Source organism: Cervus canadensis, chromosome 13 (assembly GCF_019320065.1).
Source record: "Cervus canadensis isolate Bull #8, Minnesota chromosome 13, ASM1932006v1, whole genome shotgun sequence".
Classification (NCBI taxonomy): domain Eukaryota; kingdom Metazoa; phylum Chordata; class Mammalia; order Artiodactyla; family Cervidae; genus Cervus; species Cervus canadensis.
In genome coordinates this window covers 58862301-58888367 of record NC_057398.1, presented here as the reverse complement: position 1 = coordinate 58888367, position 26067 = coordinate 58862301, and the positions used below count along the sequence as shown (strand labels likewise).

The following is a 26067-nucleotide window of genomic DNA, read 5'->3' as shown; positions in this document are numbered from 1 at the left end:
TATTCAAATTAACTCCTAAATGCATTCAAAGATAAAAATTTTAAAAAATATTCATACTTGGGAAGTTGAAGACAGTTGACAGAATCAGAATTTTCCAAATCTCCATTGTTTTTCATTCTGAAAGTGCTGCAATTTCTAGCAAAATACTGCCAGTCCTCCCAATCTAGGCTGTCCTCCTTTTTCCTCTGAATCCTTATTGCTGTTGGTTGTGGACTAGAGAACTGAATGATAATGTAAAACACCTGAAAATGAATGTTAATTGTCATTGAAGTTTTAAGTTTGATCCCATCAGTATAAATCAAACCACGAGAATTGTTATGTTCAAACATAATAGCTTACTTCCTTATAATGACAATTACCAAATATTCATTAGACATCAGAAATTCCATAGCCTTACAGTAAAGGCAACACATTGTACAATAGCGCATATGTCCCTCTTCTCAAGGATTTTAAAAATTAAAGTGGAAATTAATACTATATTTGATATAAAGACATGAACAAAACATTACTTCTATAAAATAATTGTTATATACTTCTTCTTACAGTTAGTTACAATAAGGACTGCGATTTTCATTAATCTGTGCTACTTAATATTGAAAAGAATGTTTTCATATTTCATATGATTTTGATACAAATCTCTAGAAAATTAGGGCCTGTATATCTTCTTTGAAATATTTTTATTTTATAGGTTATGATACACTACTTTGATGAGGTGATGTTCAATTGCCTAATTCAGCTTTCACTTTATAGCTGGTTAAATTGTTTCTCCAAATAGATGTGTTCAAGTCCCAACTCTTGATACTTGTGACTGCAACCTTATTTGAAAATATGGTCTTTGCAGATATAATTAGGGGTCTCAAGGTGAAGTAATCCTGGATGTACAAGGAAGAGGGCCATGAAACATGGAGGCAGAGATTGGAGTTATGCTGCCACAAATGAAGAAATGCCAGGAGCCACAAGAATCTGGAGAAGGCGAAGAAGGAGTCTTCCCTACAGCCTTTAGAGGGAGCATGGCCCTGTCAACATTGATTTCATACTTCTGATATTCAGAATTATAAGAGAAGAAATTTATGATCGCAAAACTATTAAATGTGTGGTAACTCGCTGAAATATGCACAGGAAACTAACACATATCTCACTGTTAGGAATTACCTGATATTGTCCATTTTCCAAATCGATGGAAATAGTCACTCCTTGACTAAGCTGGGTCATGTTTGTAAACACATGTGACACCCATGAAGTACCAATATTGTTATCATTAACAAAAGAAAGAGGATGGGCTTCAGGATTCAGCCGTAACACCCTGTTTTTGGTTGTGTCTTCTGCATCACTAGGAATGCAGTACCGCTGATCCAAACGATGGACACGAGGGTGGCTGCCAGGGCAACGGCAATGTGACTGGATATGCAATCTGGGTAGATCTCCGGAGAAAACTTCCTGAATCTCTCTGTAGGAGTTAAGAGGAAGATAGTAAGGACCAGTAACTCATCAGTGACAGGACTTCTAAGAGGTTACCAATGACTATCAGTATCTTGATGTTTTGATTTGCAGACATTTAGCCTTAATAGTTTTCTAAACACTACATAGAATCAAAGTCATAGGAATGACTTTGATTCTATGTAGTGTTTAGAAAACTATTTTTTAAAATGAGGTGTCGTTGATTCACAAAGTTGTCAATTTCTGCTGTATAGCAAAGTGATTCAGTTATATGTACACATACATTGCTTTTTATATCTTCCCCATTCATAGTTTATAACAGGATATTGAATATAGTACCCTCTGCTGTACAGTAGGACCTTGTTATTTATCTGTTCTAAATATACTAGTTTGCATCTGCTAATCCCAAACTCCCACTGTATCCTGCCTTAAACCCTGCGCCCTTGGTAACCACAAGTTACCACAAGTAACCACAAGTCTATTCTCTGTGTAAAATCAGCACATTCTTAAGTGCTAACTTTGTATATCAAGAAGCATGCACAAGTCCTTGACTGATCAAGATATTTGTTAAAATATAATATTTTACTGTGCCTATTTTTGATTAAAAGAAAGGCATATTAAATAAGATTGTTAAGCTGACTTATCACTATGAGTGAACAACAATGTATTGAAAATGAGTTATAGATAGGGTCCCCCGTTCATCCATGGAAAGAATTAAGAAAATTATTTTATCTGCTACTGTTTTAGGAGAAGGGACTGGGGCCAAATCCATTTGTCAATGGTTTCCTGTGAGTCATCAGTACAGATTCTGGCACCCTAAAATGCTTCGATGGCTTCAGATCATATGACCACTGCCAACAGTCAAAGGAGAATGCCAATTTCAGGCAGATATATTTAATTTTTCCATTAAGGGCAATATACTGATGCAGAGCAAAATCAGTCATTCTATTTATAGGCATTCTCCCACATAATGCCTTTCCAGACATTTCAGATAGGCCAACACCAGCAAGCCAGGTCTAAGTAGGCAGCAACCCTGGTCTAAGTTGAGAGATCAGACTTCTCTCAGACCCCACTAAGGGCAAATGGAGGAGGCGGGCACCTTTTTCACTCACTTAAAACACAGAATGGCACACCTTCTTCTTTAAATCTCATTCATACTTTTCACTTGACATCATGTGTTGCATAGGGCCAACAGTGACCATGCAGTGAAATGGTTATCTGAGGAAAATCTTTATTAGCAATCCTGCTCTTCAGAATTTTAGACAAAAGTGATCTAAATGATTGTGAGACTAGTGGCCATAAATCTCCCCAAGAAAGTGTTTCAGTGTTACAGCATCCTATATTCAGGCGTCTCTGGATCATATAGACTAACTAAAAGAATGTGTATATTCTTAATGGACATAAGATCATCACTTCATCTCAAGAGCAATGCCTCTCAAACTTACAAGAACTAGTTCTGTCATTGGAAATTCACCATACTAATCTACATTTCCCTTGAAGAAAAATGAATAAACATTCTTCTTTTGCAAGTGAATAAGATCAACATATTCATACAATGATGTAATATTATATCATCAAATCATAACTCGGGAAACAAACTTCAGAGGATATCTCAGGCCGAATTTTCCTTGAACTTTCTGAGGAGAATGGAAATATGCATGCCTTAAGAAACACCTAAGAAAGATTTCCTACCTATTCTCAAGATGAAGAAATACTTCAATAAATATAGGCCAAGTCCACACAATGATTTGTTCACTGGAAATAGAAATATATAACAATACTTCAAATTACTTATTCTCCTTGTCTTGAAGTCTAGTAGTCCAGTCTCTTGAGATTTTTCTATACATCAATATAAGTACTCATTTTCTTTGTTCTACATTCTCTAGTACTTACAAATTCAGCAAAGCAATTTTAAAAGGCAGATATAGCAGTTTCTTAAGTATCAGAAACAACTTCAAACAGAACATTTAAACAAATGTATAAGGGGCTTCCCTGATAGCTCAGTTGGTAAAGAATCCGCCTGCAATGCACGAGACCCTTGTTCAATTCCTGGGTCGGGAAGACCCCCTGGAGAAGAGATAGAATCTGCCTGCTGTGTGGGAGATCTGGGTTCAATCCCTGGATTGGGAAGATCCCCCCACTCTATTATTCCGGCCTGGAGAATTCCAAGGGGTCACAAAGAGTCAGACACGACTGAGTAACTTTCACTTAACTTTTATCTCAAGTACAGGTTTCCCTCGTGGTTTATTGGTAAAGAACTGGCATGCGAGTTCAGCCCCTGGGTCAGGAAGATCCCCTAGAGAAGGAAATGGCAACCCACTTCAGTATTCTTGCCTGGGAAATTCCATGGAGGGGCCCTTAGTGGGCTACAGTTCATGGGGTCTCAAGAGAGTCAGACATGACTTAGCAACAAAACAACAACATCCTAAACTATATACTTGTTCTACTTGTTCAAAAGTCTAGTTTTCTTAAAGAAATCATTTGTGCAGAATTAGATCAATTTTATGTTATGAGTTACCCACAGAGTAGCACTAGTGAATAAAAACCATAGACTAAGCCAAAGCAAACAACGTAAACATTAATTAGATGATGTTCGCCAAATACTGTAAAGATGGAAAATGCTAAAATATTCATGATATTGTTACTTAAATGAATTTATCCTTACATTTCAGGTGTAAAATTTTCAATCAGCTTACCTGTTTGTAAGCGCCACTTGGTATAATTGAAAATCTTGCATTCTTCCAACAAACTGCTCTGAACCTGTAATACATATATATGTGAAATCTCAGTTTTCCAAGCAATGTCTGACAAATGTTCAAGTGAAATTCTTTTAAAGCTATGAAATGTTTTTATTCATATTATTTTCAGTTGTAGAGCATTATAATTCAACATCTGTATATAGTACAAAGTGGTCACCACAAATCTAGTTATCACCCATCACTATACAAGTTGACACCCTTCATCAGTTTTGACCCCCTCTCAACCACATTCCCCTACAGTTACCAGTAAACTGTCCTCTGTATTGATGAGGGTTTTTGTTTTTTTGGTTTTTTTTGGCACACTCCTGTGTTCTCAATTCTGTCCCATTGATCCATGTGTGTTTTTGTGCCAACACCATACAATGTTGATTACTATAGCTTTGTAGTAGAGTTTGAAATCAGAGAGGATGGCTCTTCCAGCTTTGTTCTTCTTGCTCAAGATCATTTTGATAATTCATGATTTTTTGTGGTTTGCTACAACTTTTAGAATTATTTGTTCTAGTTCTATGAAATATGCCCTTGGAATTTTGAAAGGAGCTCCACTGAATTTATAGATTGTTTTGGATAAGATGGAGCAGTGTCTCAGAGCTATCAGAGGTACTGTCTCCTGGGCTGCAGTCTTCATTTTGGGGGCTTCCCTGGTGGCATATATGGTAAAGAATCTACCTGTAATGAGAAGACTTGGATTTGATCCCTGGGTCAGGAAGATCCCCTGGAGAAGGAAACAGCAACCCACTCCAGTATTCTTGCCTGGGAAATCCCATGGACAGAAGAGCCTTTTGGGCTACAGTCTATGCAGTCTCAAAGAGTTGGACACCACTGAGAGACTAACTCTTTGGATAAGATGGACATTTCAAGAATATTAACTATTCCAAGCTATGAATAAGAAATAAATTTCCACTAATTTGTTTCTTCAGTTTCATTCATGAGTGTCTTATAGTTTTTAATGTATAGGTCTTTTACCTCCTTGGTTAAATTTATTCCTATTTTGCTTTTGTGGTGGTTTAGTCACTAAGTCACGTCCAACTCTTTGCAAGCCCATGAACTATAGCCTGCCAGGCTCCTCTGTCCATGGGATTTTTCAGGCAAGAATACTGGAGTGGGTTGCCATTTTCTTCTCCAGGGGATCTTACCAACCCAGGGATCAAACCTAGGTCTCCTGCATTGCAGGCAGATTCTTTACCAATTTGAAGCAATTGTAAATGTGTTTGTTTTCTTAATTTCTCTTTCTCATGGTTCATTATTTGTGTATAGAAATACAACATATTTATGTGTATTGATTTTATATACTGTAACTTGCCTTATTTATTAGTTCTAACAGCTTTCGGGGGGCAGTCTTTAGGTTTTCTGTAACATGTTATCTGCAAATAGTGATAGTTTTCCCTGCATGCTACAGTCCATGGAGTCACAAAGAGTTGGGACATGACTTACTGATTCAACAACAACAACAATAACATGTTATCTGCAAACAACAACAGTTTTTCTTTTCTTTCTTTCCAATTTAGATTCCTTTTATTTCTTGTGTGCTGTGCTTAGTCACTCAATCATGTCCAACTCTTTGAAACCCCATGGACTATAGACCACCAGGCTCCTCTGTCCATGGGGATTCTCAAGGCAAGAATACTGGAATGGGTTGCCATGCCCTCCACCAGAGGATCTTTCCAACCCAGGGATCGAACCCAGGTCTCCTGCATTGCAGGCGGATTCTTTACCATCTGAGCCACCAGGGAAGCCCAAGAATACTGGAGTGGGTAGCCTATCCCTTCTCCAGGGGATCTTCCTGACCCAGGAATCAAACCAGGGTCTCCTGCGCTGCAGGTGGATTCTTTACTAGCTGAGCTACCAGGGATTTCTTGCTAATTGCTGTGGATAGGAATTTCAAACAATGTTGACTAGAAGCAGTGAGAGGGCATCCTTGTGTTATTCCTGATCTTGTAGGAAAAGCCTTCATATTTCCACCATTGTTAGCTGTGGGTTTGTCATACATGCCCATTTTATGCTGAGATATAGTCCCTCTATAAACACTTTGCTGAGAGTCTTTGTCATAAATTAATGTTGAATTTTGTAAAATGCTTTTTCTACATGTATTGAGATGATTATATGACGTTTATCCTTCATTTTGTTGATGTGACTTATCACCTCGATTGATTTGTGGGTACTGAACCATCCTTACATCCTTGGACTAAATCCCACTTGATCACAGTGCATGAGCCTTTCAATGTCTTGTTGGATTCAGTTTGCTAATATCTTGTTCAGAATTTTTGGATCTATGTTCATCAAAGAAGAGTTTGAGAAGACTAGGTATTTAATCTTCTTTGAATACTTCCTAAAATTTACCAGTGAGGTCATTTGGTCCTGGGCTTATTGGTTGAGAGACTTTTTTTTTTAACTGTTTTAATCTCCTAACTAATAATTTAGTCAATAGGTGGAAGTCCTTTATATTACAGCCTTTTCAAATTCTTATAGACCAGTATGTGTGCTAAGTCACTTCAGCTGTGTCTGACTCTTTGTGACCCCATGGACCATAACCCGCCAGGCTGCTCTGTCCATGGGATTTTCCTGGCAAGAATACTGGAGTGGGTTGTCGTGCCCTCATCACTGACCAGTATATCTTTTACTAATTACAAATGAATAATAGTAATGATCATAGTTATTTCTATAAACACTATAGGCTTTAAGTCAGTTTTATTTTGGCGAGCTTATTTACTGACACAATTTATAATCTCTATCCAGAATATCTTCCCCAAATCAAATTTCTCTGTAGTTTATAACCCTATAAATCTATCATTTCATCAGCCCTAAATGTGATTATCATCTGTTTCCCATGTGATTTCAGAGCATTCACATTACTAAGAAGAAGACTCCCCACTTTTCCATTCCACTTGCTCAATCACCAAGCTTCAGGGCATCAGTTTAGGTACTCTCCAAATTAAGATTAATGCCTCATTTGAAAAGCTGCAATAAGTGAGGCTAGATTGTAAACCTCCTATTTATGAGTTCCGAGTTACTCACATGTATCTGAATTACTCACATGTCTCCAAATTCCATCACCACATGAGTATTTTTATAAAACAAGTCAAGTTCAGAGCCCAATCTGCTTTGAATTAGGTAACTTTAATTAGGTAAGATATGGGTAGATATCAACTTTAAACCACGCACAATTTTATCAATTCATCAAATATTTATTTACAATGTATTAACAGATAAGCCCATGGAGAGTAGGAACAGAAAAATGTAAGAAAGCTTAAGTTTGTTTGTTTGTTTTAATAATAAGAAAAACAATGAAAATGGCAAAATTCTAGCTAGAGTTTAAATCATGGGGACATAAAAAAGGATATGATTTAAAGTATAACGCCAATTCAGTAACTGCTTTTTAATTAAATTTAGAGCAATGGCCAATCACCAAATGACTATTTCCTCAAATGTGTTTTTTTAACAATTATATTTTTTAATTTTATCTTAATAATAGAGTTTTTTAAAATGTTTGATCAACCTTTGCTGCAGTTCCTTGGTGGTGCCTCAGAGGAACCTGGGACAGAGTGAGGTTATGCCAGATGAATAAAAGATGGCAAGTAGAATCAGCACACCAAATAGTTTCAATGCTGATCTCAGAAGCAGGGGGAGATGAATGAGCAAAGAAGGATGAGACTCAGGGGCATATAAAGGACATGTGTTAGTGTGAGTTTGTGCTAGTGTATATATATTTCATATTTCTTCTTGTAATTATACTAATGGCTATAGTTAAGAAAATAACATTTCACATGAATCTAAAGGTTTCCAACTGATATACAGGAAGTAAGCTAATTGAAATAATTATAGTATTCACTTCAGTGTTAGCTAGGGACACTAAAGAGATAAACACTGATTCTGCTATTGGCAGCACTTACTAATGAAGCAACAAGAAGTTTCCCATCATCCTCAAAGCATGCTGGGCCATCAAGCAATACCCTCCCCAAATTAAAAAGCTATTGTTACAGGCTGAATGGTACCCTTCCCAAATTGCATATTGAGGTCATCCCCCAGTACCTATGAACATGCCTTTATATGGAAATAGAGTCTTTGCAGATATAATCAAGTTAAGGTGATATCATTAGGGTGGGCCCTAACCTGACTAGTGTCCTTGTAAGAAGAGGAAAGTCCCTGGTAGAAACACATTCACACGATGAGAAGGCCACGTGACAACAAAGGTGGTGTTTGGAGTGATGTAACTATATAAGTCACGGAATACCATGGATTGGTGCCCACCACCAGAAGTTAATTAAAGGCAAAGGATTCTCCACTAGAGGTTTCAAAGAGAACACGGACCTAGTAACACCTTGATTTTGGACATATAGCCTCCAGAAGTGTGAGACAATAAAGTTCTATTGTTATAAGCCACCCAGTTTGTGGTACTTTGTTATGGAGGCCTAGGTAATGGACTTAGTCAACATTTTGTACATTTAACATAACGAGTTATCAAAGAGAAAAAATATGTTATGAGCTGTATTCCATATTATCCAATTTGTTTTTTCATTATATTAAAAAAAAAAGGTCTAAAACATTATACATAGAACTGCTAGGGAATTTTTTATTTCAAACTACCCAGAAAATACAGATCATAACAAATAAGGGATAATCACTTGTGCTTTTGAAAGACCTAACATTCCTAACATGTGAAAGACTCCCAATAAATATTTGTTGAAGGAATGAATGAAGAAAGAATGAAAGCACCTTGATAATTTAAATCCATGATTCAAGCTTTCACATGCTAGGAATTTTCATGGGTTTTGGGGATACATTAGTTAACAAAACAGCCAAAAAGTAAAAAAAAAAAACAAAAAAACTGTGAAGCTTATATTCCAGCAGTTATATGAACATAGTAAATGATTAACTTATATAGTATATATAATATGATATGATATCATAAAATATGATAAACGCTATGAAAATGGGGAAAATTAGAGCTACATAGAAAGCATAGCTGGAATTTAATTTGGATGGTATGTTAAAGAGAGGTCTCACTGAGAGCAGAAAGAGAATGAATCAAGTATACATCTTGGGGCAATATTGCAGACAGAAGTCAATTAATGCACAGACCCCTAAGTCACTATGATTGGCACACTAGAGGAACTGCAAGAAGACAGGACTCTGAAGCAGAATAAGAGAGGGGAGGCTCTTGGAAAATGAAGTCAGACAAGTCAGCCAGACAAGTAGCTGACTGCTGTGGCGGTCGGCAGGGGGACAGGGTCATTGGGTCCCAATTGTGAAAAGTCATGGAGCCCATTGTTAGTACTTCGGTTTTTATTCTGTGTAAAACAGGAAGCTACTGTAGAGCATAGAGAAGTGACATGAACTCAGGTTTATTCCAAAGTGTTAAAAACAGAAATAGGAAGACAAGGTTAGAAGCAGTGAGACCAGTAAGGCTATTACAGTCATCCCAGTGAAAGTCAATAGAAGTCAAACTAGAGCACAGAAGTGAAGGTATACACCTCAATACTAATAAATCTGAATTCATTTCCTATATTTTAGCATTAGTTAAAGGGACACTTCACTGCAGCAGGATTGTGAAATCTATTTTATCACCTTTAAAATAAAGGACTAGGTTTTATGACCCTTAAAAACAGTTTTAGTTTCAAATTTGGAATCTGAACATAGAACAATCACATCTTCTACCACAGAATTCATATTTGAAGGGAATTTTTAAAGTTAAAAATGTTCACTAAAGACCTAGAGTTAATATGAATCATCCACTCCAAACAGGAGTATTATGATTTGATTTTGGGGGAGAATATCATAAAATCAAGGACACAGTCATAAGAGTGAATTTTACTAATTTCTTTGGCAGTTGCCAGCTTTACAGCAACAGATATTCACTGGACTAAACAATAAAATAATTTTTCTTTGAAAAATATTCATATGGAAAATATCAGTTAAATTACATAAATTGATCAAGTAAACAGATATGAATCATACCAGAAAGCCCTCATAGTTGTATATTTAGAAAATATATAACTACTGGAAAGAAGTAGTACATCCACATTATGATTGGTGGCACAGTAAAATTACGTCAATAGGAAAACTGAGTAAATAATCTAATATATAAATCAAGATAAAAAGAGTAGTTTTGCAATAAGCCAAATTTTTAAAAAGTCACACCAACTTGAAAGGAAGAAATAAAATTGCCTCTACTCATGGGTAATATAATTGTCTCTTAGGAAAGCCCAGTAAATTTTTTTTTTTTGAAAGCCCAGTAAATTTATACAAAAGCTACTAGAAGCAATAAGTGAATTTACCAACAAGTTGAATATATAAAAATCAATTCAATTTCTATACACTAGTGATGAACTATTAAAAGAAATTTTTCAAGTAATATTTATATTAGTCCCAAAACATGAATACTAGTTATAAATCTAACAAACAAAGGTTATGCCTGCTGATAAAAGTGCAAGATAATGATGAGAGAAATTACACAGTGTGATCTGGAAGGGCAAAGTAAGAACAACTGAAGATTCTGCCATAAAAGCAATGATAACACTAGCAAAGAATGTCAAATCAACTTTTCTAAAATAATGGAGATTGACCAAAGATTTGCAAAAATCCAGGGTGTGTGTGTGTGTGTGTGTGTGTGTGTGTGTGTGTGTGTGTGTGTGTGTGTGTGTGTGTGTGTGTGTGTGTGTGTGTGTGTGTGTGTGTGTGTGTGTGTGTTTTAATGGGTGAATAACAATAAGAATAGCACATTTTGTGGCATTTTAACTTTCTCAATTGCCGTCCTCCTCTCAATCACTCAATGGTTAACCTTGATATTGGATATTCTATGATCACAGTGAAAAATAGCAGCCTAGCATCCGCTGGAGGAATGAGAGTGGCGTTGGAGCTCCTTGAAAGGCTTAATCTCAGAAAACTGTCATTATTAGTCTGATAGTAGTACTATAAAAATACCACATGTATGGATTGAAATTACTCAGAGCTTGGTCATTTCTTTTCATACTGTTCATGGGATTCTCAAGGCAAGAATATTGAAATAGCTTGCCATTCCCTTCTCCAGTGGACCACATTTTGTCAGAACTCTCCACCATGACCCGTCCATCTTGGTGGCCCTACACAGCATGGCTCATAGTTTCATTGAGCTAGACAAGGCTGTGGTCCATGTGATTAGTTTCATTAGTTTTCTGTGATTATTGTTTTCAGCCTGTCTGCCCTCTGATAGAGAAGGATAAGAGGCTTATGGGGGCTTCCAATGGGAGAGATTGACTGAGGAGGAAACTGGGTTTGTTCTGATGGGTGGGACCATATTCAGTAAAATTTTAATCCCTTTTTCTGTTGATGGGAAGGGCTGTGTTCCCTCCCTGTTGCTTGACCTGAGGCCAAACTATGGTGGAGGTAATGAAGATAATGGCAACCTCCTTCAAAAGTCCCATGCACAAACACTGCTGCACTCAATGCCCCTGACCCTGCAGCAGGTGACTGCCAACCCACACCTCCACCAGAGACTCCTGGACACTCGTGGCCATGTCTGGGTCAGTCTCTTGTGGGGTCACTGTTCCTTTCACCTGGGTCCTGGGGTGCACAAGGTTTTATTGGTGCCCTCCAAGAGTCTATTTAAGTTCTGTGTAAGTTCTGGCAGTCCTATGGTGGGGTTAATGGCAACCTCCTCCAAGAGGGCTTATGCCATACCCAGGTCTGCTGCACTCAGAGACCCTGGCCCTGTGGCAGGCCACTGCCGACCCATACCTCCACAGGAGACACTCAGACACAGTTCTGGCTGATATACCCATCTGAATGCAGAGTTGCAAAGAACAGCAAGGAGAGATAAGAAAGTCTTCCTCATCAATCAATGAAAAGAAATACAGGAAAACAGTAAAATGGGAAAGACTAGAGATCCCTTCAAGAAAATCAGAGATATCAAAGGAACATTTCATCCAAAGGCAGGCACAATAAAAGACAGAAATGGTATGGACCTAACAGAAGAGGAAGATATTAAGAAAAGGTGACAAGAATACACAGAAGAACTGTACAAAAATGATCTTCATGACCCAGATAGCCACAATGGTGTGATCACTCACCTAGAGCCACACATCCTGAAATCAAAGTCAAGTGGGCCTTAGGAAGTATCACTATGAACAAAGCTCATGGAGGTGATGGAATTCCAATTGAGCTTTTCAAATCCTAAAAGATGATGCTGTGAAAGTGCTGCACCCAATATGCGAGCAAATCTGGAAATCTCAGCAGTGGCCACAGGGCTGCAAGGGGTCAGTTTTCATTCCAAGCCCAAAGAAGGGCAATGCCAAAGAATGCTCAAACTACCACACAGTTGCACTCATCTCAAACACTAGCAAAGTAATGCTCAAAATCCTCCAAGCCAGGCTTCAACAGTACATGAACTGTGAACTTCCAGATGTTCAAGCTGGATTTAGAAATGGCAGAGGAACCAGAGATCAAATTTCCAACATTCACTGGATCATCGAAAAAGCAAGAGAGTTACAGAAAAAACATCTACGTCTGCTTTATTGACTATGCCAAAGCTTTTGACTGTGGATCACAACAAACTGTGGAAAATTCTTCAAGAAATGGGAATACTAGACCACCTGACTTGCCTCCAGAGAAATCTGTATGCAGATATAGATAGGCTGTATATTGTCACCCTACTTATTTAACTTATATGCAGAGCACACCAGGTGAAATGCTGGGCTGGATGAAGCACAAGCTGGAGTCAAGATTGCTGGGAGAAATAATAACCTCAGATACGCACATGACACCACCCTTATGGCAGAAAGCGAAGAGGAACTAAAGAGCCTCTTAATGAATGTGAAAGAAGAGAGTGAAAAAGTTGACTTAAAACTCAACATTCAGAAAACTAAGATCATGGCATCTGGTCCCATCACCTCATGGCAAATAGATGGGGAAACAATGGAAACAGTGACATACTTTACTTTGGGGGGCTCCAAAATCACTGCAGATGGTGACTGTAACCATGAAATTAAAAGATGCTTGCTCCTTGGAAGAAAAACTATGACCAACCTAGACAGCATATTAAAAAGCAGAGACATTACTTTGCCGACACAGGTCCATCTAGTCAACGCTATGGTTTTTCCAGTAGTCATGTATGGATGTGAGAGTTGGACTATAAAGAAAGCTGAACACTGAAGAATTGATGCTTTTGAACTGTGGTGTTGGAGAAGACTCCTGAGAGTCCCTTGGTCAGCAAGGAGATCTGACCAGTCAATCTTAAAGGAAATCAGTCCTGAATATTCATTGGAAGAACTGATGCTGAAGCTGAAACTCTAATACTTTGGCCACCTGATGCAAAGAACCAACTCTTTGGAAAAGACCCTGATGCTGGGAAAGATTGAAGGTGGGAGGAAAAGGGGATGACAGAGAATGAGATGGTTAGATGGCATCACCAATGCTATGGACATGAGTTTGAGTAGACTCCGGGAGTTTGGTGATGGACAGCCTGGCCTGCTGCAGTCCCTGAGGTCACAGTCTGACACAACCGAGCAACTGAACTGAACTGGGATGTTTGTTGAAAATAATCAGTGGTTTACAATAACTGCTTAACAATATAGCTGCCTAAGGCAACAATAACAGCTTGGGAAAACAACAAACAAATAAAAAAGAGATAAAACCTGAGAAATGACACATCCATAGGGGGCTTTGCAAAGATTTCCTGGGAATCTAGAAAGCCATGCTCATACAAAGGGTTATGTATATGTCCAGGAACATGTGCATCCCCAAGAGACATTTGAGAAGAACCTAAACTTTCACCTCTCTTTGACCTTGTAATTCCACACAAGCAGTAAATGGTGACTACAGAAGAGTGCTAATCTGTCTGACTGAATGTTAAAGGTATATTGCAATGACTAATTGAGCCCTCAAAAGAAACTAAAAAGATCACTGGCTCTAAGAATTTACGAAAACCTGTTCCATTATTGGTTCATATGGTAAAGAATCTCCCTGCAGTGCGGGATACACGGGTTTGATCCCTGGGTCAGGAAGATCCCCTGGAGAAGGGAATGGCAATGCACTCCAGAGTTCTTGCCTGGAGAATCCCATGGACAGAGGAGCCTTGTGGGCTACAGTCCATGGGATTGCAAAGAGTCAGACATGACTGAACGACTAATACACTAGAGTGCACACTCACACGTGCTATCTGAACAGAGAGTTCAATGACCATACATGACAAATATATGTATTTTATATAATTTGTTTAGGAAAGTCACTAAACAAGCAAACAGCAGCAACAACAAACCCTGGGGGAGGATTTGTATTTTTGTATCTGCTACATTACACTATCTAAAATGCCCATGTTTCAACAAAAAATATGACACATGCAAAGGAACAAGAAAGTATAGCTGATAAACAGTTGAGGGGAAGTGGTCATAGAGACTGGGCCAATTAAAAGCCCATACGTTAAACTTACTAGACAAAAACTTTAAATCAACTATTTAAACATGTTAAAAAAACAGAAGGAAACCATATCTAAAGAACCAAAGTATCAGAATGATGTCTGAGCAAATAGAAAAGATGATAATATGAGAAGGAAATTATCAAAAAAGAAAAATTCACTAAAGGGACTCAACAGCAGATACAAATGGGCAGAAAAAACAATCAGTGAACTTAAAAATAGGTCAACTGAGATTAGTCTGAGGAATAGAAAGAAAAAAATATACAAAAATTAACCAGAACTTCAGAGACTTGTGGGATCCCCATCAACTATACAAATATGACCATAATACTAGTCCCACGGGAAGAGAGAATGAAAGGAGCAAGAAAAATATTTAAAGAAATAATCACTAAACCTCCTCAGATTTGATAAAAAACATTAATGTATACATCCAAGAAACTCAATTAACTTCAAGAAGGATAAATTCAGAAAACTGCACACAATATTTCATAATCAAACTGCTGAAATACAAACAGAAAATTATGAAAGCACCAAGAGAGAAATGATCCACCTATACAATGTATCTTCAATAAGATTAACAAGATTTCTCATTAGAAACCATACAGGCCAGATGATAGTGAGATGACATATTTAAAGCACTAAAGAAAAAAGAAAAGAATATCAACCAAAAATTCTCTTTTTATGAATAGTAAAACTATTCATAAAAAATGCAGGAAAATGAAGAAATTCCAAAGTAAACAAAAATTTACACTATGATTTACAGACCTAATTTATGACTTATAGACCTAATGTATAAGAAGTACTAAAGGAAGACTTCAGACTGAAATGAAAGGACACTAAACAATAATTCTAGTCCATGTAGAGAAATAAAGAATTACTTTTAAAAGAATTTTTAAGAATTACTTTTAAAAGTAATTATATAAACACAAATATTCTTTACATATTTTATTTATAATTCTTTTTCTTAATTAAAAAGAGAAATGTATAAAACAGTAATTATAAATCTGTGTTGATTAACAACATAATTTGAATGACAATAACAAGGGTGATAAAAACAAACAAAAAATAAGCACAAAGTTTGAGTATACTATTGAAATTAAGTTGGTATTAATTCAAGCTAGATTATTATAAGTTTAGATGCAACTGTGATAACCTGGGAAACTACTAATAAAATAACAAATATAGTAAAAAGAAAAACAAGAGGATTAAAATGGTACACTCAAAAACATCTATTTAACACAAAAGAATACATGAACAAAAGAGGCATAAGCAATAGAAAACAAAGAGCAAAGTAATATTACAAACTTAACTACCTTATCATAATGCATTAAATGTAAATGGTTTAAACACAATAAAAAGTAGATTAGCAGAATGGAAAGCTACAACACAAATATAATTCAACATTATGTTTTCTACAACGGACAAGCTTAAGGAAACAAACAGTTTGAAAGTTAAAAAATAGAAAAAGACACCTATCACATAAACTATAACCAAACATATTCCTGATAGTAAATAGGTCAAAGAGGAAATCACAAGAAAATCAGAAAATCCTTGAGACAAATAAAAATGAACATATATCACACTCTATGAGTTTCAGGTAAAACAATGCTTAAAGTGAAATATATAACTATAATCACCTATGTTAATAAAGAAAATTTTCCAGTCAATAACCTAATCTACCTTAAAAAAACTACAAAAAAAAAGAGGAAACTCAATCCAAAGCATACTGAAAGAAGTCAATTATTAAGATTAGACACAAATTAAATATAGAATTTAAAACAAACAGGAAAACCAGAAAGATCAAAAAATTTTTTCTTTTAAATGAACAGCATCTTTGACAAGTCTTCAGCTACACACAAAGAAAAAAGGAGACAAGCCTCAAATTAGTAATATCAGGAATGAAAGCGGGGACATTGCAACCAACCTTACAGACAAGAAAAGATGACAAAGGAATCCCTGAAAAATGTATGCCAAAATTAGGTAATCCAGATCAAATGGACCAATTTCTAGAAAGACACAAACTACTGAAACTGACTCAAGAAATAGATATCATCACCAACAAACTATCAGAGCTCATCAATGAATTCAATAATGTTGCAGGTTATAAAATTAATACACTGAAATCTGTTGCAGTTGAATACACTAACAATTTTAAAATGACAAAACTACCCAAATAATATACAGATTCAGTTCAGTTCACTTGCACAGTCGTGTCTGACTCTTCGCGACCCCATGGACCGCAGTATGCCAGGCTTCCCTGTCCATCACCAACTCCCAGAGTTTACTCAAACTCATGTCCATTGAGTTGGTGATGCCATCCAACCATCTCATCCTCTGTCATCCCCTTCTCCTCCTGCCTTCAATATTTCCCAGCATCAGGGTTTTTTCAAATGGGTCAGCTCTTAGCATCAAGTAGCCAAAGTACTGGAGTTTCAACTTCAACATCATTCCTTCCAATGAACATTCAGGACTGATTACCTATAGGATAGACTGACTGGATCTCCTTGCAGTCCAAGGGACTCTCAGGAGTCTTCTCCAACACCACAGTTCAAAAGCATCAATTCTTCGGCGCTCAACTTTCTTTATAGTCCCTCATAGTCAACAAAAGAGTCCGAAATGCAGTAATTGAATGCAGTCTCAAAAATGACGGAATGATCTCTGTTCATTTCCAAGGCAAACCATTCAATATCACAGTAATCCAAGTCCATGCACTGACCAGTAATGCTGAAGAAGCTGAAATTGAACAGTTCTATGAAGACCTACAAGACTTTCTGAAATTAACGCCCAAAAAAGATGTCCTTTTCATTATAGGGGACTGGAATGCAAAAGTAGGAAGTCAAGAAACACCTGGAGTAACAGGCAAATTTGGCCTTGGAGTACAGAATGAAGCAGGGCAAAGGCTAACAAAGTTTTGCCAAGAGAATGCCTTAGTCACAGCAAACACCCTCTTCCAACAACACAAGAGAAGACTCTACACATGGACATCACCAGATGGTCAACACCAAAATCAGATTGATTATATTCTTTGCAGCCAAAGATGGAGAAGCTCTATACAGTCAGCAAAAATAAGACCGGGAGCTGACTGTGGCTCAGATCATGAACTCCTTATTCCCAAATTCAGACTTAAATTGAAGAAAGTGGGGAAAACTACTAGGCCATTCAGGCATGACCTAAATCAAATGCCTCACAATCATACAGTGGAAGTGAGAAATAGATTTAAGTGACGAGATCTCACAGACAGAGTGCCTGATGAACTATGGACAGAGGTTCGTGACATTATACAGGAGACAGGGAACAAGACCATTTCCAAGAAAGAGAAATGCAAAAAAGCAAAATGGCTGTCTGAGGAGGCCTTACAAATAGTTGTGAAAAGAAGAGGAGCGAAAGCAAAAGAGAAAAGGAAAGAAATACCCATCTGAATGCAGAGTTCCAAAGAATAGTAAGGAGAGATAAGAAAGCCTTCCTCAGTGATCAGTGCAAAGAAATAGAGGAAAACAATAGAATGGGAAAGACTAGAGATCTCTTCAAGAAAATTAGAGTTACCAAGGGAACATTTCATGCAAAGATGGGCTCAATAAAGGACAGAAATGGTATGGACCTAACAGAAGCAGAAGATATTAAGAAGGGGTGGCAAGAATACACAGAATAATTGTACAAAAAAGATCTCCACGACCCAAAAGATCTTCACGACTACAGATTCAATGCAATCCCAATCCCAAACAATCTATGGACTCAAATCAATACCAATGACTATTTTTTTCATAGAAACAAAATAATTCTCAAATTTGCAAGGAAACACAAAAGACTTCAAATAGCTAAAACATTACTGAGAAAGACCCAGAGGTCTCCTTCTCCTGGATTTCAAACCATTCTATAAAGCTACAGTAATCAAAGCAGTATGGCATTGGCACAAGAACAGACACAGATCAATGGGTTAGAATAAAGAACGCAGTGAGTACAGGCAGTTACGCTATGAGAAAGGAGGGAAGGGCACAAAATGGGGAAAAGCCTCTTTAACAAACGGTGTTGGGAGAAGTGGGCAACTACATGCAAAAGAATCAATCTGGGCTACTATCACGTTATGCACAAACATAAATTCAAAATAGATTAAAAATTTTAATGTAAGACCGAAAACCATATAAAACCTAGAAGAAAGCATAGGTATGTTCTCTTTGACATTGGTCTTCATAATTTTTTTTTTTTAATATGCATCCTTGGGTAGAGAAAACAAAGCAAAAATAAGCAAACAAGACTACATCAAACTAAAAAGCTTTTGCACAGAGAAGGGAACCATCATTAAAAGTAAAATGCCAAAACAACAAAATTCTGTAAAACAATTATCCATCAATATAAAAATAAATTTAAAAGAAAAAAAAAAGGAAAATGCCACCTAGTAAATGAGAGAAGATATCTGCAAATGATACATGTAAGTGCTTAATATCAAAAATAAATAACTCATACAATTCCACAAATGAACAAATAACCCAGTTGAAAAATGGTCTAAGTAGACTTTTTTACAAGGAAGATACACAAACGACCAACAGCCACATGGAAGATGCTCAACATCATCAGGAAAATGCAAGTCAAAACCACAGTAAGGTATTACATCATATTTGTCAAAGTAGCTATTATCAAAACACAACAAATAACAAATGTTGGCAAGGAGAAAAGGAAAACCCTCAGTGATGGGAATGCAAACTGGTGCAGTCACTATGGTAGAGTATGGTTATTCCCAAAATATTTAAATATAGAACTACTGTGTGATCTAGCAGTATCATTTCTCAGTATTTATCCTAAGAAGTATAAACACTAATTAGAATAGATATATGCACCTCTATTTTCATTGTAGCATTATTTATAATAGCCAAATATGGGAGCAACCAAAATGTGTATCAATAGATGAATGGATAAAGAAGGTGAGATATATATACACACATACACAAACAGAATATGGAGTATTAGTCATAAAAAATAAAATCCTGTCATTTGCAAAAACAAGGATGAACTCAGAGGATATGAAATAAACCAGACAAAGCATGGCTAGTGGTATATGATTTTACTTAAATTTGAAATCTAAAAAACAAAACAAATGAACAAATATAATAAAACATAAAAAGACTTATAGATACAGAAAAAGGGGAGGGAAGGAGGAGGAAATAAATAGGTGAGGGAGATTAAAAGGTACAAACTTTCAGTTGCAAAGTAAATGAGTCACAGGTATGAAATGTACAGTGTGGGAAATAAAGTGAATAACTGCATAATATCTTTGCATGGTGAAATATGGTAACTAGATTTAGTGTCATGATCATTTATTTTTTTTGTCATGATCATTTAAAATACAAAATTTTTTAATCACTAGGTTGAGTAACAGGAACTAACATAGTGTTATAGGTCTATGATATTTTAAAAACAAATTTATAGAAAAGAGATCAAATGTATGGTTAACAGAGAGGGAATAGGGTAGAGGGGAGTGGGAAGTAAATGTAGACACTCAAAGGTATGAACCTCCAGGCATAAGCGCTAGTGATGTAATATACAATATGATGAATTTAATTAACACTGCTGCATATCATATACGGAAGCTGTTACGAGAGTAAATCTCAAGAGCTATCGTAAGAAAACATTTTTTTCTATTAAGTTTTATACCTATATACGTTGATGGATGTTCACCAAAACTATTGTAAAAAAATCACTTCATGATGTATGTAAATGAGATCATTGTGCTGTATACCTTAAACTTAAACAGTGCTGTATATCTACTATATCTTAGTAAAACTGGAAGAAACAAAATCAAATATAATAGTGAATGAAAAAAGAAGAAAGATATTGTTAATACAGCTATAATAAAAAAGGAGATTTACTTAGTTTAAAAAAGTTATTTTCCACAAAGAAAATCCAGGATCCATGTTTTCACTAAATTCTTATAAACATTTAAAAGAGAAACAATGGGGACTTCCCTGGTAGTCCAGTGACTGAGGTGCAACACTCCCAATGCAAAGGGTCCTGGTTCGATCCCCGGTCAAGGAACTAGATCCCTGCTACTGCAACTGAAAGATTCCCCAAGTTACAACTAAGACCCAGTGCAGTCAAATAAATAAAATAAAGAGGAAAAATGTCAAGCTTTCACAAGCTCTTCCAAAAAATATAAAAGGTAAAAACACTTCACGTTGAGGTTTGACAGAAAACAACAAAATCCTGTTAAGCAATTATCCTTCAACAAAAAATAAATAAATTAAAAAAAAAAACCACTTCCCAAATAATTCTATGAAGTTATCTTAGCCTGATACCAAAACCAATAAAGACTATACAAGTAAAGAAAGTTACAGATCAATGTCTTACAAATATATATATCTTCAAAAAAAATACTAGTAAACCAAATTCAACATCATAAATACAGGATTATACACCACAAGCAACTGGGATTTATCCTGGAGATTCAAGGCTCGTTCTATATGTGAAAACTAAATAATACACAATCTGATAGAATAAAGGATGAAACACAAATGATTATCTCCTTAGAGGCAGAAAAAGGCCTTTGTCAATGCCAACACTTTCATTATAAAAACACTCAGTAAACACTGAAAAAGAGAGAAATTCTTCATATAAGGAAGGGAATTTAGAAAAATCCATAGCTAACATCACATTTGAAGGTACAAGACTACTTTTCTGCCATGTCCAATATCCACATTTGCTACTTGTAGTAAATATTGTTCTGTAGGTAATTAACCAGGGCAATTAAGCAGGGAAAAGAAAGGGTTTCCAGATTATAAAGGAAGAAGTAGAACAAATGTGTACCAGGGTAAACATATGTTAACTATGAAATGTCATAAATTATAAGAAGAAAATTCTCAACATGGAAACAAATAAATAACATATGCCTTTATTCATAAAATGGAATATTAATAAAGCATGTAAAATGAATGAATCAGACTTCAAAGTTAAAAATACTCAAAAACAAATTTTACAGAAGGTCCAAGGTGAAGCAACTTTTATAAATTTTAACATGAAGATAATAGCATGTATTATATTATTTAAGGTTGAAATAGTTAATATTTGACAATCTTTAGTCTATAAAACTGGCAATTTTGCAAGGTATAAAAAATCTCATAAGGTATAAAAATGACACAAGAATAATAAATGTGAATACAGAATGGGAGAGGGGTTTAAGAACCTTTTGATATTTCAAGGCCATAAATGACCATTACCTAGAAAACTCACTGGTATAACAAAAATTTCTATTTTAGAAAGTTAGATGTTAATAAAAATGCTAAAGTCAAATGAATGGAAATAGCAACAAGTTATTAAGACCAGATCTGTCCTTGTGAACTGAAACAAATTTAGAATTAGAACTGGAAGTATAATGATTGGCACAGTAGCCTTTAAATAGAGATACCAACCCGCAGGCTAAAAGAAAGATAATTACTGTGAAATTTTATTTAAAAAAAAAAAACCTAGTATGATATCATACTGAGAATCTTCATTTCTGAAAATAACAAAGCTTAACTGAGCATTTTGACAATATCATTAATAGATTCACATATGTAAGAAAAAACCTGCCAATGCAATAGAACAAAAAAAATAAATCTGTGTCCATTCCACAAAGACTTAGATAAACTCCTTTCCTCATTTCTATCAAAATTTCTAATTGAAATTAAAATTATGCGTAATGGGGGTCATGTTAATTACCTAATTTCTATTTACTTCAGTGTTACACAAAAGAAAACATTTTACCCTGAATCCACTTATAAAAGCAAATCAGAAAATATCTAGAACTTCAAAAATGGTGGCTCTAGAATGGAGAGTCAAAGAAGCTTGCTCATTTATTTTTTTAATGGTCACAATGGTAAGGGCTTTATGCCAGAGAATTTAGAATGCATTTTGTGTTTCTGTTATTGTTAATGTTGCTTTAGGTAGTAGTAGCAAAAAGATAAGAATATACTCCAGCTGTCATGGAACCATAGAAAGAAAATAAAGATTTAAATAAAATATCATTGCAGACAACAATAACAAAAAAACAAGCATTCAATATAGAGTCAGATATGATTAATATATGTGTATTATACAATTACATAATATATACACTATAATAAAATGCCTTGATTGAGGAAAATTTGAAAATTTACCTCTAGAATTGGTAGCTAAAATCAGTGAAAGGCAAGGTGTTATCCTGAACAAGTAACAGATGACTACAAAATATTCAAATTAATCATCAACCCCTAGAAGGTAAAAGTTTGAGCTGAATGAAGAAATAACCAATGGTTCAAGTGTTGTAAAACAGAAACTGCTTCACAAAATCAAGAAAAAGAAAAAGGCCACTAGTGAGTTGAGATCATCTAACAAGGGTTCAGAATCCTCAAAAAATTTCAATGTTATATATTGGCAATGAATAGATTTCAGGAAGACCAAAGAAAACTAATGTAAAAGTTAAAAAAATACAAACAAAGTTAGAGTCCACAAAAGCCAAAAATCTCCAGGAAAAATTAGAAAAGGTAACAATAAGGTCAATTCCCAAATGCTACCAAAATAATCTTTGGAGCCAAGTAATAGGTACCTCCCTTGACCAGAATGCCAGAGACCAGCCACAGTTAAGAACCAAGAGAGGTGCAAAGTTAAGCAAAGAGTTGGTCAAAGAAAGAAATGTTCTATCAAGTGTTACAATAAGAGTTGGATTTCCACCTGTGCTTCAGGTATAGAAAGTTGAAACCATCACTTTAGCTATCAAACAACCAAAGTAAGCCAGATAAGCTATAGAATCATTTTTTTAACCATCAGAAAGTAGAGAACAGTGAGAAATTTGAATAAATTCTAAAAAGTAACAAGCCTTTCACAGAAGAGTTGAGACCCACAGCTGTTCTCATCCCTAACAGAAAAGTGAGAGGTAGCATAAGCAGTTAAAGAATAAGAAGACAGCAGCCCCTCCTAGCACCAGAGGGAGTCTGCATCCGTCCTAATTCTGTCTTCAAACATCTGAAACCAGTGGTGAACTAAATTATATTACAGCTGAAATAATGCTCAAATCCACATCAACTTCAAATAAGTTTGATGCTATTCCCCTCCTTTCCTCCTCCCACCCACTGCCAACACACACACTCCAGAGGCCTGATAGAATGAGAAGTGCTCTTTTCTCTGGAGGTAACAATTATTTACCTGGCTTTCCTGATGACTCAGATGGTAAAGAATCTGGGTGCAATGAAGGAGATATGGGTTAAATACCTGGGTCAGGATGATTCCCTGGAGTAGGAAATGGTTAACTCACTCCAGGATTCTTATCTGGAGAATTCCATAGACAGAGGAGCCTGGTGGGCTACAGTCTATGGGGGTCGCAAAGAGTCAGCTTTGACTGAACAACTAACACACAGAAACACACTTTTATCTCTTCCATTCCCTTACACAAAATGTCTGGCACACAATAAAAACATTTTAAGACACATGAAACAGCAAGAAAACATAGTGCATCACACACACGCACACAAAAAAAAGTCAAGACATGGCTCAGATGTTCCATGATATTCTAGTTGTTCAGTTGTATCCTCTTTGTGACCCCATGGACTATACAGTCCATGGAATTCTCCAGGCCAGAATACTGGAGTGGGTAGACTTTCCCTTCACAAGGGGATCTTCCTAACCCATGGGTCAAACCCAGGTCTGCATTGCAGGTGAATTTTTTACCAGCTGAGCCACAAGGGAAGGCTCAGATGTTGGAATGATCCAAATATCTAAGGCAAAAAATACCAAAAGATCTAGTGGAAACAGTGACAGTATGTGTGAAAAGCTGAGGGAATATGATGAGCAGACAGATGGAACCTACAAACGAGTTACCAAATGGAAATTCTAGAGATGAAAAGTCTGTTATTAAAAAATGAAGAACTGGCTCTAAATTGGGAAAAGAGTACATCAAGGCTGTATATTGTCACCCTGCTTATTTAACTTCTATGCAGAGTACATCATGAGAAATGCTGGGCTGGAAGAAACACAAGCTGGAATCAAGATTGCCGGGAGAAATATCCGGCAATCTGAGAAATCTGAGAAATATCTGCATATCTGAGAAATCACCTCAGATATGCAGATGACACCACCCTTATGGCAGAAAGTGAAGAGGAACTAAAAAGCCTTGTTGATGAAAGTGGAAGAGGAGAGTGAAAAATTTGGCTTAAAGCTCAACGTTCAGAAAACTAAGATCATGGCATCTGGTCCCATCACCTCATGGCAAATAGATGGGGAAACAGTGGCTGACTTTATTTTGGGGGGGCTCCAAAATCACTGCAGATGGTGATTGCAGCCATGAAATTAAAAGACACTTACTCCTTGGAAGGAAAGTTATGACCAACCCAGATAGCATATTAAAAAGCAGAGACATTACTTTGCCAACAAAGGTCCATCTAGTCAAGGCAATGGTTTTTCCAGTGGTCATGTATAGATGTGAGAGTTGGACTGTGAAGAAAGCTGAGTGCTGAAGAATCGATGCTTTTGAACTGTGGTGTTGGAGAAGACTCTTGAGAGTCCCTTGGACTGCAAGGAGATCCAACCAGTCCATCCTAAAGGAGATCAGTCCTGGGTGTTCATTGGAAGGACTGATGCTGAAGCTGAAACTCCAATACTTTGGCCACCTCATGCAAAGAGTTGACTCATTGGAAAAGACCCTGATGCTGGGAGGGATTGGGGACAGGAGGAGAAGGGGACGACAGAGGATGAGATGGCTGGATGGCATCACCAACTCAATGGACATGAGTTTGAGTAAACTCCGGGAGTTGGTGATGGACAGGGAGGCCTGGCGTGCTGTGATTCATGGGGTAGCAAAGAGTCAGACATGACTGAGTGACTGAACTGAACTGAACCATGCTCTGACAAAAACATAATTGAAGTCCTAGAGTAAGAGGAGAAAGAATGTGGAATGGGAAAAAAAAAAAAAAAAAAAGGAAGAAAGAAAAGTTTAAAGAGATAATTATGGGAACTTCTAAAAGTAGTGAAAACATCAACTTACATATGCAAGGAGCTGAGCAAATCTCAACTAGGATGAATATTATGAAAACTATGTCCAGGCAGTTTAACTAAACTATTAACATCAAAGAGAAAACTTTCAGCAACAAGAAAAAAATGGCATAATCCCTACAAAGGAATATTAATAGACTGATGGCTGATTTCTCATCAAAAATAATGAATTCAGGAAGACAGTGAAACAATAGTCCTTAAACTGCTAAAAAAAAATTACAATTAACAATGTATAATTCTATATCCAGTGAAAATATCTTTCAAAAGTAAAGACAAATTAAAGACACTTTTCATAAAGCTGAGAGAATTTGTTCCCCACTGGCCAAACTATAAATAATGAAGTAGGAAGTCCTTCAGGCTGAAAAGAAATAACTCCAGATAGACATCAGGATTTGCAAAAAAAAAAAACAATGAAGAATACCAGAGAGGACTCATATTTGAAGAGAGAAAGAAATTATTTTGTGGAGCTTACCTACGCAAAATATAGCCATTTTAAAC

At 36.2% G+C, this 26067-nt stretch overlaps 1 protein-coding gene across 1 annotated transcript in view; it reads right to left on the bottom strand.

Annotated features, from left to right (window-relative positions):
• The window catches only part of USH2A (usherin), an 893901-nt gene that overhangs the window by 797856 nt on the left and 69978 nt on the right, over window positions 1–26067 (bottom strand). The window contains exons 5-7 of the mRNA XM_043484771.1: window positions 4134–4197; window positions 1153–1447; window positions 58–242 (exon numbers count right to left, since the gene is read on the bottom strand). Coding sequence (XP_043340706.1) covers window positions 58–242; window positions 1153–1447; window positions 4134–4197 — 544 coding nt within the window. The remainder of the gene's footprint in view (window positions 1–57; window positions 243–1152; window positions 1448–4133; window positions 4198–26067) is intronic.